Source organism: Mauremys reevesii, linkage group 13 (assembly GCF_016161935.1).
Source record: "Mauremys reevesii isolate NIE-2019 linkage group 13, ASM1616193v1, whole genome shotgun sequence".
NCBI lineage: Eukaryota > Metazoa > Chordata > Testudines > Geoemydidae > Mauremys > Mauremys reevesii.
Window position 1 is genome coordinate 17,201,269 of NC_052635.1, and position 13,110 is coordinate 17,214,378.

Sequence of the window (13,110 nt, forward strand, 5' to 3'; positions counted from 1 at the left end):
ACCTCACGAAGAGAGGGAAGAGCATCTTTGCAAGCAGGCTGGCTAACCTAGTGAGGAGGCTTTAAACTAGGTTCACCGGGGGAAGGAGACCAAAGCCCCGAGGTAAGTGGGGAAGTGGGATCCTGGGAGGAAGCGCGAGCAGGAGAGCGCAAGAGGGGAGGACTCCTGCCTCATGCTGAGAAAGCAGGACGATCAGGGAGTTATCTTAAGTGCCTACACACAAATGCAAGAAGCCTGGGAAACAAGCAGGGAGAACTAGAAGTCCTCGCACAGTCAAGGAACTATGATGTGATTGGAATAACAGAGACTTGGTGGGATAACTCACATGACTGGAGCACTGTCATGGATGGATATAAACTGTTCAGGAAGGACAGGCAGGGCAGAAAAGGTGGGGGAGTTGCGTTGTATGTAAGAGAGCAGTATTACTGCTCAGAGCTCCAGTATGAAACTACAGAAAAACCTGAGAATCTCTGGATTAAGTTTAGAAGTGTGAGCAACAAGGGTTATGTAATGGGCGAAGTCTGCTATAGACCACCAGACCAGGGGGATGAGGTGGACGAGGCTTTCTTCCAGCAACTAGAAGAAGTTACTAGATTGCAGGCCTTGGTTCTCATGGGAGACTTAATCACCCCGATATCTGCTGGGAGAGCAATACAGCAGTGCACAGACAATCCAGGAAGTTTTTGGAAAGTGTAGGGGATAATTTCTTGGTGCAAGTGCTGGAGGAACCAACAAGGGGCTGTGCTCCTCTTGACCTGCTGCGCACAAACAGGGAAGAATTGGTAGGGGAAGTAGAAGAGGGCAACCTGGGCAGCAGTGACCATGAGATGGTTGAGTTCAGGATCCTGACAAAAGGAAGAAAGGAGAGCAGCAGAATACGGACCCTGGACTTCAGAAAAGCAGACTGACTCCCTCGGGGAACTGATGGGCAGGATCCCCTGGTAGAATAACATGACGGGGAAAGGAGTCCAGGAGAGCTGGCTGTATTTTAAAGAATCCTTATTGAGGTTGCAGGAACAAACCATCTGACGTGTAGCAAGAATAGTAAATATGGCAGGTGACCAGCTTGGCTTAACAGTGAAACCCTTGCTGATCTTAAACACAAAAAAGAAGCTTACAAGTAGTGGAAGATTGGACAAATGACCAGGGAGGAGTATAAAAATATTGCTCAGGCATGCAGGAATGAAATCAGAAAGGCCAAATCACACTTGGAGTTGCAGCTAGCAAGAGATGTTAAGAGTAACAAGAAGGGTTTCTTCAGGTATGTTAGCAACAAGAAGAAAGTCAAGGAAAGTGTGGGACTCTTACTGAATGAGGGAGGCAACCTAGTGACAGAGGATGTGCAAAAAGCTAATGTACTCAGTGCTTTTTTTTGCTTCTGTCTTCACGAACAAGGTCAGCTCCCAGACAGCTGCACTGGACAGCATAGCATGGGGAGGAGGTGACCAGCCCTCTATGGAGCAAGAAGTGCTTCAGGACTATTTAGAAAAGCTGGATGAGCACAAGTCCATGGGGCTGAATGCGCTGCATCCAAGGGTGCTAAAGGAGTTGGCAGATGTGATTGCAGAGCCATTGGCCATTATCTTTGAAAACTCATAGCGATCGGGGGAGGTCCCAGATGACTGGAAAAAGGCTACTGTAGTGCCCATCTTTAAAAAAAGAAAGGAGGAGGATCCAGGGAACTACAGGCCAGTCAGCCTCACCTCAGTCCTTGGAAAAATCATGGAGCAGGACCTCAAGGAATCAATTCTGAAGCACTTAGAGGAGAGGAAAGTGATCAGGAACAGTCAGCATGGATTCACCAAGGGTAAGTCATGCCTGACTAACCTAATTGCATTCTATAAGGAGATAACTGGCTCTGTGGATGAGGGGAAAGCAGTGGATGTGTTATTCCTTGACTTTAGCAAAGCTTTTGATACAGTCTCCCACAGTATTCTTGCCAGCAAGTTAAAGAAGTATGGGCTAGATGAATGGACTATAAGGTGGATAGAAAGCTGGCTAGATCGTTGGGCTCAACGGGTAGTGATCAACGGCTCCATGTCTAGTTGGCAGCCGGTATCCAGCGGAGTGCCCCAAGTGTTGGTCCTGGGGCCAGTTTTGTTCAATATCTTCATTAATGATCTGGAGGATAGCGTGGACTGCATCCTCAGCAAGTTTGCAGATGACACTAAACTGGGAGGAGCGGTAGATACGCTGGAGGGTAGGGATAGGATACAGAGGGACCTAGACAAATTAGAGGATTGGGCCAAAAGAAATATGATGAGGTTCAACAAGGACAAGTGCAGAGTCCTGCACTTAGGACGGAAGAATCCCATGCACTGCTACAGACTAGGGACCGAATGGCTATAGGCAGCAGTTTTGCAGAAAAGGACCTAGGGGTTACGGTGGACAAGAAGCTGGATATGAGTCAACAGTGTGCCCTTGTTGCCAAGAAGGCTAATGGCATTTTGGGCTGTTTAAGTAGGGGCATTGCCAGCGGATCGAGGGATGTGATCATTCAACTCTATTTGACATTGGTGAGGCCTCATCTGGAGTACTGTGTCCAGTTTTGGGCCCCACACTACAAGAAGGATGTGGACAAATTGGAAAGAGTCCAGCTGAGGGCAACAAAAATGATTAGGGGACTGGAGCACATGACTTATGAGGAGAGGCTGAGGGAACTGGGATTGTTTAGTCTGCAGAAGAGAAGAATGAGGAGGGATTTGATAGCTGCTTTCAACTACCTGAAAGGGGGTTCCAGAGAGGATGGAGCTCGGCTCTTCTCAGTGGTACCAGATGACAGAACAAGGAGTAATGGTCTCAAGTTGCAGTGGGGGAGGTTTAGGTTGGATATTAGGAAAACCTTTTCACTAGGAGGATGGTGAAGCACTGGAATGGGTTACCTAGGGAGGTGGTGGAATCTCCATCTTTGGAGGTTTTAAAGGTCAGGCTTGACAAAGCCCTGGCTGGGATGATTTAGTTGGGTTTGGTCCTGCTTTGAGCAGGGGGTTGGACTAGATGACCTCCTGAGGTCCCTTCCAACCCTGATATTCTATGAGGGCCAAGGGGCACCAAGCTGCAAGGGGACCCAGAGTGTGGGTGAGGTGAGCTGCATGGGGGTGTCACGTACCTCGTCACTCTCGGCCAATTCCGATGCCTCCAACTCAGCACTGGCCACTTGCACCGACTGGATCACGCCCTGGCAGAGCCCGCAGAGCCGCTCCAGCGCCTGCAGGGAGAGACAGTGGGCAGTGCGGGGGACACAGACCCCTGGAGGAGATGGCGGGAAGGGGGACTGGGGTTCAGCCAGGGGTACTGTGGGGGGGGATGTGCCACCCCTGGTTACATGGGAGGCTGTGTGACACAGTTTGCTGCAGGGGGCGGGGGTTGTGGAGGTGTTGGGGTGCTGCAGGGGTGCTGGAGGGCTATGGGGGTCACTCCTAGCTCTCACCTGGCACATCTCCACCCACTGGGTCTGCGAGTGCTGCAGGGTCCCGCCCAGAGTCGTCTGCAGCTGCTCTGGGTCCACGAACTGGGGCAGGTCGCCTGGGGAGAGCACGAGTGCCTCCTGGGGAAAGGAGCAGGGCGTCACCAAGCAGGGAACCCCCACTGCCTCTCCCAGCTAGGGGAAAACCTGCCACCCCTCTGCTACCGGCCAGGGAACCCACTCCTATTATCCCCTCCTCTCCCTGACAGGGATTCCCCTCCCATTATCCCCCTCATAGGGAATCCCCCACACCCCCTCCCAGCTGCTCCTGCCAGGCAGAAAACCCCTCCCATTATCTTCCCCCCTCCAGGTAGTGAATCCAGCCCACCTCCTCCCAGCTGCTCCTTCCAGTCAGGAAACCCCTCCCATTATCTTCCCCCCTCCAGGCAGGGAAACCCCCACCCCCTCCCAGCTGCTCCTTCCAGGCAGGAAACCCCTCCCATTATCTTCCCCCTCCAGGCAGGAATCCCCCACACCCCCTCCCAGCTGCTCCTTCCAGGCAGGAAACCCCTCCCATTATCTCCCCACACCCCCTCCCAGCTGCTCCTTCCAGGCAGGAAACCCCTCCATTATCTCCCCCAGGCAGGAATCCCCCCCACCCCTCCCAGCTGCTCCTTCCAGGCAGGAAACCCATTATCCCATTATCTCCCCCTCCAGGCAGGAATCCCCTCCCTCACACCCCCTCCCAGCTGCTCCTGCCAGGCAGGAAACCCCTCCCATCATCTTCCCCCCTCCAGGCAGGGAATCCCCCCCACGCCCCCTCCCAGCACTCTCACTCTAGTTCAGGTGCTGTCAGTCCTTCCTACCCCACCCCTGACGCCTCTACCTGAATGAGGGGCAGCTCCTCGCAGCCCTCCGGGGCCAGCACCAGCAGGCGGCTCACAGGAGCTGGTGAAGCCTCCTGCAAGACAAGAAGAAATCAGGCTGCCACCCCAGTGTCCAGGGCGGGCAGGGGGCAGAGGTGTTCCTTGGAGTCCTTGCAGGACTGGCAGCAGGGTGGGGAGGGGCCATGCATAGAAAGTGCAGGCAGTGGGGGGAGCTTTGCACCATGGCAGGGGGGAGTTACTGTGGGGCAAGGAGCAGCATGGGGCCATGTGGGGTGCAGTGCAGGCAGTAGGCAGGGAGCCATGCGCCGTGGGGCAGGGCAGGAGGAGCAGCATGGTACCATGTGGGAGGCAAGCAGGGGAAGCTGGGTGGCTGTGTTGGGTGCTTGCAGGATTGGCAGCCGTGCAGGAGGTGGTGAGGCAGGGCTGGGCTCCGCAGGGGACTGGGGGTCGGTGGGGGGGGAGAACCAGAGAACTGTTAGAGGGGGGTAGGAAGGGGGCTGTGCAGGTGGGGGTGGCAATGCTGGGGGGTCTGTCTGGGGCGGTACCTGCAGCTCCTGCAGGGCTGGCAGCAGTGCAGGGGGGTGGAGGGGCAGAGCCCCTCCTTGCCGCAGATCCAGCAGCCCCGTCAGCCCCAGCTCCTGCTGCTCCTTCCTACAGGGGAGAGGACAGTGAGGGGTTAATGGGGTGACAGCTCTCACCCCCAGTAGGGGATGGGGCGAGAGGTGCAGCATGGGGCAGTTGTGGGGTTTGTGTAGGGAGGACGGTGTGAGAAGTGGGGATGAGGCTGTGGGGGAAGGAGGAGTGCGGGCTGTGTGGAAGGAGCTAGTGTGGGGGAAGACATTAAAAGTGGCAGGGACGTATGTGGGAGGACTGGGGTCTCCCCATTGGTGTTACCTGACAGCGAATGCAGGTACCGCAGGGCCTGGCTCAGCTCCCCCTGCACCGGGAGGGGTTGGCAGGGATATGTGGGGGAGGTGGTGTAGGGATGTGGGGGGGATGGATGTGGGAGGACTGGGGTCTCCCTGGTGCTGGCATTACCTGAGCAGCGAATGCAGGTACCGCAGGGCCTGGCTCAGCTCCCCCTGGGCTGGGGCCGGCTCCCCTGGGGGCTGGGGGGTGACAGTCAGCAAGGCCCTTCCCATCCGGTCTACTCCGCCTGCAGGGGCAAGGCAGGGTGCAGGAGGCCGTGAGCCTGGGCAGGGCCCATGACACCCCCCCACCCTGACCCCCACCCCCACAGCAGGCAGAGGGAAGACAGCTGTGGGGCAGCCCTAGGGCAGTGGGAGTGAGCAGTTCTCTTCTGTGCTCCCAGAAGCTGGGCCAAGCAAGGGGAGTGGCTGCTTGGGGTCTTCCCTGCGCTTGGTGTGAGCTAGCAGGTGGCTGAAGGGGAGTCTCTCTCCCCCCCACCCCACAAACGGGAACAGGATCCCAGAGGAAAATGCTCCTCCATGATCCCTACAGGACCCCTCCCCGCTGTACTGGACTCTCCCCAGCAGGAGCCCCATTCTCCCCCCCCGCGGCCCTTGCTCTGTTCCCCTGCGGTGCCAGGCACTCTAGCTCTGCCCCTTGGGAGATGCCCAGCTGTAGAAAACCCCTGCCCCAGACAGCCAGGCCACTGCACTGAACCCAGGAGCAGCCTTTCCCTCAGGCAGCCACGGTCTCCTTCCCGCGCCACAGCTCTCCACGAGGCCGCCAGCCCCATGCCACGTGGGGCACTGGGCAGAGGGGCATGGCCAGCACAGCGTGGCACACAGGGCTCGCATGCTCTGTTCAATTGCCCCAGTAGCTGAGGGCCGAGCTCTGGCTCTGACCCCTGCCCCATGGGCTGCACCCACATTACCGTACCTGCCTGTAACGGAGGGCCTGAGGCCAGACTGCCTAGGAAGCGAATGGAAAGAATGAACAAGCACGAGGGTGCAACTCAGGCGCCCCAGCCAAGGGGCTCCAGGCCCCTTGGGCACATTTTGCCCAAGACCAAAGCAGCTCCAGACCCCAGGACCTCCTAGCTGCCAGCCAGCGCCCTCTCTGCTGGGCCCCAGGCCATCCAGCCATCCGCACCGGCGCTGGGCTTTCCTGGCCTGGCCGGCTCCAGGACGCCAGCTTTGTCCAGGGCCCAGGCAGCGCCCTCAGTGCACTTAGGCTGACAGGGCACCAGGCCCAAGCAGAGGAGGGGAGTGGCCCGCTTCAAGGCGACAGGAGGGCGGCGGTGCTGCTACACCAGGCTCCGGGGTGCCAGCCCCCCCGCCCCCCCGTCCATGTGCCTAGCCGCTAACCAGCCTAGGCCCAGGCACTCACCTGTCAGCTGGAAGATGCCTGAGCGCAAAAGCTCCCAGTCTACATCTTGCCCCACAGGGGCCGAGGTGGGGGGCAGGGATTCCATGGGGCAGCTGGTTCTTGCACCCCCCGTGAGGGGCAAAGCACTCTCCACAAGTGGGGCTGCACCAGCACCAACAGCCTCCGTCCTCTCCAGGGATTCGGGGGCAGCCTGTTCCTCTGCGCCGGTGGGGACTGCAGCCTCTGCCAGGGCGGCTGGGAGGGCCCCCTGCCCGGGGCAGTCAGCACAAGTCTCTTCCTCTGGGCTGGGGGGGATGGCCCCCTCTCCTGGGGTGGGGGCAACGGAGAGTCCGGTGCCAGAGGGGCTGTCTGGCTCCGTGCTGCTGGGGGGGATGGCCCCCTCTCCTGGGGTGGGGGCAATGGGGAGTCTGGTGCCAGAGGGGCGGTCGGGCTCCGTGCGGCTGCGGGGGCTGGCCCCCTCTCCTGGGGTGGGGGCAACGGAGAGTCCGGTGCCAGAGGGGCTGTCTGGCTCCGTGCTGCGGGGGGGGATGGCCCCCTCTCCTGGGTTGGGGGCAACGGAGAGTCCGGTGCCAGAGGGGCTGTCTGGCTCCGTGCTGCTGGAGGGGATGGCCCCCTCTCCTGGGGTGGGGGCAATGGGGAGTCTGGTGCCAGAGGGGCTGTCCGGCTCTGTGCTGCTGGAGGGGATGGCCCCCTCTCCTGGGGTGGGGGCAATGGGGAGTCTGGTGCCAGAGGGGCTGTCCGGCTCTGTGCTGCTGGAGGGGATGGCCCCCTCTCCTGGGGTGGGGGCAATGGGGAGTCCGGTGCCAGAGGGGCTGTCTGGCTCCGTGCTGCTGGGGGGGATGGCCCCCTCTCCTGGGGTGGGGGCAATGGGGAGTCTGGTGCCAGAGGGGCTGTCCGGCTCTGTGCTGCTGGAGGGGATGGCCCCCTCTCCTGGGGTGGGGGCAATGGGCAGTCTGGTGCCAGAGGGGCTGCCCTCCTTTTTGGTGCTCGAGGGGATGTCCCCCTCTCCTGGGATGGGGACAACAGGGAGCCCAGTGCCAGCAGGGATACCCCCCTCTTTGGTGCCAGCTGGGGCATCCCCCACCCCTGCCCCAGGAGACCCAGGCTCCTTCCATTCCACACTGGTGGGGCAGCCTCTCCCCCCCCACTTTCTCCTCCTGCGGTTGCCCTTGGCAGCCCGGTGTGGCAGCCCTGGAGCAGAGTCCCTAATGACTCCTTGCTGGGGGCTAGTCCTGGCTCCTGGTGGCTCTGCTCTGGCTGGCCTCAGGTCCGGGCTGGGAGCCTCGTGCCGGGGGCTGCTCGGCCTTGGAAGGCCTTGGCTCTGTTCCCGTTGCCTGGGGCTAGGCCATGCAGCTGGCCCTGCTGCCTGCCCCGCTCCCTCACTGAGCCCCTGCACCTCAGCCACAGTACTGGGCTGGGGAGAGATGGCTGGGGGGCCAGGGTCCCCGCTCCGCTGTACCTCCCCGAGGCTGCAATCCCCTCCTTGCTGCCTCTCCCCAAGGACCCCATCCCGCTGCTTCTCCTCAGGGTACCCGCTCCGCTGTACTTCCCCGAGGCTGTAATCCCCTCCTTGCTGCCTCTCCCCAGGGACTCCATCTCGCTTCTTCACCTCAGAGTCCCCGCCCTGCTGCTCCTTCTTGAGGCTGGGATCCCCTCCCCGCTGCCCCTCCGGAGGGTCCCCACCCTGATGCTCATCCCCCAGGGTGGGATTCCCTACCCTCTCCCCAGTGTCTCCTCCCCACCATCTCTCCCCAGGCAGATGCCCCTCTTTGCCCCGACTCTGTGCTGCCACTTTGTGTGCAGGGCCCCCCCGATCCTGCCCATCCCCCTGGCTGGCCCTCGGCCCTCCAGTCTCCCCGTATGGCCTCTGTAGGTCCCAGCCCCGGAGGAGCCCTGCTTGGCCGGGATCCGCCCCTGGCCACCCCCCTTCCCAGGTTCTGCGGGGCCGGTTCCTGGGTAGAGTCTCCTCCCGGCTGGGCTTGTGGTGCAGCCAGGCACGGTGGCGCCGGTTGCGGCCCTTGCCCTGGCCCTTGCGGGCAGGCAGGGTACGGCTCTGGGAACTGGGGGACACTGGGGTTGGGGGGGCGTTGTGCCGGGGTGGGCTGATTTCCAGGAGCTGCACGTACTCCCCCTCCAGGCCCCCACCCTCTGCCTCCTGGCTCTCCCCGCCTGAGTGGCGCCCGTCCCCAGGGCTGCGAGCCCCCAGCACCTCAGGGCTGGGGCCCGGCAGGCAACGCCGCCCCACCATGAAGCTGCCCTGGTGCACAAACTGCGGGCAGATGAGTTCGGTCCAGGGCAGGCGCAGAATCCGCTCTTCAGCTGCCAGCAGGCAACGCTCCAGCCGCCCGGCCCGCCGGTCTTTGTTGATGCCGTTCAGCCACTCAGCAGTGAAGAGGAAGGGGTAGGCGTCAGGCAGCACCGGCAGCTCCTGAACGCTGCGCCCGTCCGGCGACAGGCACTTGAGCACCAGACGGGGGGCACGGGACAGGTAGGGGGCCACCTGCAGGTAGAAGTCACCAGGACACAGCTGCTGCCAGGGCAGGGAGCTGAGCTGCACCACCACCTTCTCGTGCAGACAGAGCGGCCAGCCCTCATGACAGAACACAAACCCGCTGTACTGGGCCTGACAGGAGAGAGAGACAGAGTCAGGGGGAAGCACAACCTGGGGCACCTGGTCCTGTGCCTGTGAGGCCAGATGCACCTCTTCATACACTGGGCCTGCAGCTAGGTGCCGGGCCTCTAGCCACACGCGTCGGGCCCACGGACAGACGCACGTTCCCTCCAGCCGCCGGGTCCGCGGACAGACGCACGTCCCCTCCACCCGCCAGGCCCGCGGACAGATGCACGTCCCCTCCACCCGCTGGGCCCGCGGACAGACGCACGTCCCCTCCACCCGCTGGGCCCGCGGACAGACGCACGTCGCCGGGCCCACAGACAGACGCACGTCCCCTGCACACACCAGGCCCACAGACAGACGCACGTTCCCTCCAGCCGCCGGGTCCGCGGACAGACGCACGTCGCCGGGCCCGCGGACAGACGCACGTCCCCTCCACCCGCCGGGCCCGCGGACAGACGCACGTCGCCGGGCCCACGGACAGACGCACGTCCCCTGCACGCGCCAGGCCCACAGACAGACGCACGGCCCCTCCACCCGCTGGGCCCGCGGACAGACGCACGCCCCCTGCACGCGCCGGGCCCGCGGACAGACGCCACGCCCCTCCACGCGCCGGGCCCGCGGACAGACGCCGCGCCCCTCCACGCGCCGGGCCGCGGACAGACGACGCCCCCTCCACGCGCCGGGCCGCGGACAGACGCACGCCCCTCCACGCGCCGGGTCCGCTGACAGACGCACGTCCCCTCCCCCCGCCGGGCCCGCGGACAGACGCACGCCCCCTCCACGCGCCGGGCCCACGGACAGACGCACGCCCCCTCCACGCGCCGGGCCCGCGGACAGACGCACGCCCCCTCCACGCGCCGGGCCCGCGGACAGACACACATCCCTCCATGCACCGGGCCCAACCCACAGACACATGCCCCTAAACACGCTGGGCCCACAGACACCCCCGCCTTCGTGTACCATGCCAGACACACATCCTTGCACACACATACGTATGGATGGACAGATGGAGGCACAGACAGACTCACACAGGCCTCCTGCTGAATGCGTGCCAGGATGTGCTTGGCAGGTATGAGGAACTCAATGGTGTAGCGCAGGGCATCCTCCCGGTACGTCCGCTCCACTACCTCAAACACCTGCCCCAGCAGCGTGGGTGCTGTGGCCACAAAGGGTGGGTACAGGGCTGAGAGCGTGTTCTGCACACAGTCCTCCACTGGCTCGGGCTCCTGTGGGGAAGGGCGACACGACACTGCCCTAAAGACTAGCCACACTCCCCTCCCAGCTCAGAGAGAGAACCCAGGAGTCCTGGTGCACAGCTCCCAGACCCCCACCTCTAACCCACTAGCCCCCACCACCTCTCAGCTCAGAGAGAGAACCCAGGAGTCCTGGTGCACAGCTCCCAGACCCCCACCTCTAACCCACTAGCCCCCACCACCTCTCAGCTCAGAGAGAGAACCCAGGAGTCCTGGTGCACAGCTCCCAGACCCCCACCTCTAATCCACTAGCCCCCACCGCCTCTCAGCTCAGAGAGAGAACCCAGGAGTCCTGGTGCACAGCTCCCAGATCCCCAGCTCTAACCCACTAGACCCCACCGCCTCTCAGCTCAGAGAGAGAACCCAGGAGTCCTGGTGCACAGCTCCCCTCCCAGACCTGGCCCAGCTGAGGCCCTGGGGTGTGGGACAGCATTGTGCAGCCCGTACTAAGCAGCACAGCTCCTGTTACGGGCCAGGGCCCTGCCCACGCAGGGGTGCCAAGCCCAGTCCGAGCTAGCGACCGCATGAGCGCAGCTGGGCTGGGCCAGGGGGCTGGGAGCCGAGCACAGGCCCCCGCACCAGCTGCAAGCCATTAACAGCACTGAGCTCATTCCTTCCGCAGCGCACAGGGCCAGGAAACTGCCACGGGGAGGGGAGAGCTGTCTAGACTCTGCTCCTCACACCCCACTAGCCGGCACCAGTGCCCCGTGAGGGCAGGGACCAGCCCTCGGCATCTATCCCCAAGTCCATATCCAACTCAGAGGGGGCCTGCCCTGCCCAGACATCACCTCAGTCCTCTGCCCCCCACAGGGCAGGACTGGTTAGAGTTGGGGAGCTGGCCCCTGGCCATCTAGCCCCATCGCCATACCCCACTCAGGACAGCCCCACAATGCCCCAGCCCCCTGCTTCCCACAGCGCTGGCCATGAGTGGGGGAATTGGAGAAGGAAATCTCTACTGTAGATGGAGACACGCAACTTCCCAGTGCTGCGAGCTTTCTTGTGACAGTGCTCAGCTGGGAACTCCAGGTGATGCGGGCTTCTCCACACAGTGCCCAAATGGGGACCCCTGTACTGCAAACTTCCCCATGACAGTGCCCAGCCAGGGACCCCTAGCCCCAGGGCGAACCCCACCACCCAGCCCCCACCAGAGTGACTCTCTATCAGACAGACAGATGCACCCCTTCCAGCGCCCCGCATCCATCTCCTATACAAACACAGCTCACAGGAGTGTTTCCTCCCAGCACTTGACATTCCCTGTGTGTGGGACCGGAGCAAGGACAACCAGAGAATCCAGTGAAATACTGGGATAGATGGGACGGGGGGAGGCTGGGGGAGGCAGGTGGACCCTTGATAGCTGGAGAGCCCTGGCCAGAAGAGGGGTGGATGTGGGGTACCTACAGAGCCCTGGCCAGGTGGAAGGAGTGGAGGGGCCAGGGGTGCTGGAACAATTTTTATAGTGGAGGTGCTGAGAGCCATTTAACCAAACTGTAAACCCAGTATATAATGGAAACCTCTTTAAGCCAGAGGGTGTGGCAGCACCCACAGAACCCCTAGTTCCAGCACCTATGGAGGGAGGCTCCCGGGAAACCCTGGCCAGGCCGAAGGGATGGAGGGGTGGGCACCCAGTGAGACTTGGCCGGGAGGGGACTGGATGGGGGATACCCGGGGGCCCATGGCTAGGTATGGGGGCTGGGTGGAGGATATCCAAGGGGCCCTGACCAGGTTAAGTTGGATGGGGGGTATCCGGGGGCCCTGGCTGGGTAGGGGCTGGGTGGGGAGTACCCAGGGGGACCTGGCTGGGGGAGGATGGGGTACTCCAGGGGACCTCATCGGGAAGGATGATGGGTGGGGTTACCCGGGGCACTGGCTGGGCAGAGGCTGGGTGGGGCCTGACCAGCTTAAGTTGGATGGGGGTACCCGGGGACCCTGGCCGGGTGGGGGCTAGATGAGGGGGTACCCAGGGGGCCCTGACCATGTTAAGTTGGATGGGGAGTATCTGGGGGCCCTGGCCGGGCGGGGCTGGGTGGGGTACCCGGGAGCCCTGGCTGAGTGGGGGCTGGGTGGGGGCTGTCCGGGGGCCTGCCCGGGCCAGGCGGGGCCGGATGGGGGTACCCAGGGGCCCTGACCAGGTTAAGTTGGACGGGGGGTACCCGGGGCTGGGTGGGGTCCCTGACCAGGTTAAGTTGGATGGGGGTACCCGGGGAGCCCTGGCCGAGTGGGGGCTGGGTTGGGGGTGTCCGGGGGGGCCTGCCCGGGCCAGGCGGGGGCCGGATGGGGGGTACCCAGGGGGCCCTGACCAGGTTAAGTTGGATGGGGGGTATCTGGGGGCCCTGGCCGGGCGGGGGCTGGATGGAGGGGTACCCGGGGGGCCCTGGCCGGGCGGCGATACTGACCATGGCGCGGCCCGTGCGCTCCCCGCGCTCGGGCTCAGGCTCAGGCTGCTCCCCGTGCCGGGCGCTGGGGCTCGGCCCCCCATGGGCCGCAGCGACTCGGTCCCGCTAGACGCCTCCGGCCACCGGGCTGGACTGAAGCCGCTCACGCAGGACGGGGCCCCGCCAAGGGGGACGCCGAGACGCAGGCGGCGCCGGGCGGTGCCGGGCAGCGGAGCCGAGCCCCGCGCGACCGAGGCATGTCCGGACCGGGACCCCCGCA

The 13,110-nt window shown here is 62.9% G+C and overlaps 2 protein-coding genes across 5 annotated transcripts in view; both read right to left on the minus strand.

Moving 5' to 3' along the window:
* ARHGEF40 (Rho guanine nucleotide exchange factor 40) overlaps nt 1–6,987 on the minus strand; it is a 29,177-nt gene extending 22,190 nt beyond the window's left edge. For 3 of the 4 annotated variants that reach the window (XM_039499155.1, XM_039499153.1, XM_039499152.1), the window contains exons 1-6: nt 6,589–6,987; nt 5,332–5,449; nt 4,839–4,944; nt 4,293–4,367; nt 3,431–3,547; nt 3,110–3,208 (exon numbers count right to left, since the gene is read on the minus strand). In XM_039499155.1, the coding sequence (XP_039355089.1) occupies nt 3,110–3,208; nt 3,431–3,547; nt 4,293–4,367; nt 4,839–4,944; nt 5,332–5,449; nt 6,589–6,673 (600 nt within the window). In that variant the 5' untranslated portion in view covers nt 6,674–6,987. Of the gene's footprint in view, nt 1–3,109; nt 3,209–3,430; nt 3,548–4,292; nt 4,368–4,838; nt 4,945–5,331; nt 5,450–6,588 lie in introns of those variants that run through there. The other variant, XM_039499154.1, reaches the window with a different exon arrangement.
* On the minus strand, nt 6,849–10,957 carry LOC120380163 (rho guanine nucleotide exchange factor 40-like). The gene is made up of 4 exons (XM_039497652.1): nt 10,856–10,957; nt 10,234–10,431; nt 7,020–9,211; nt 6,849–6,894 (listed from the first exon to the last, which is right to left on the minus strand). Exons 1-4 carry the CDS (start codon nt 10,889–10,891, stop codon nt 6,849–6,851), a joined length of 2,472 nt encoding a protein of 823 aa, XP_039353586.1. The 5' UTR covers nt 10,892–10,957.
* Nucleotides 10,958–13,110: the final 2,153 nt, after the last annotated feature.

Bases quoted from the DNA above. Each gene is read 5' to 3' on its own strand.
- LOC120380163 (XM_039497652.1), bottom strand. From the start codon at position 10,891: ATGCTGTCCCACACCCCAGGGCCTCAGCTGGGCCAG. The intron at 9,212-10,233 runs GTGAGTCTGTCT...CTCTCCTGTCAG, and splicing joins GCATTCAGCAGGAGGCCTGT to GCCCAGTACAGCGGGTTTGT. The intron at 6,895-7,019 runs GCCCGACCGCCC...CCCCCACCCCAG, and splicing joins AGCCCCCGCAGCCGCACGGA to GAGAGGGGGCCATCCCCCCC.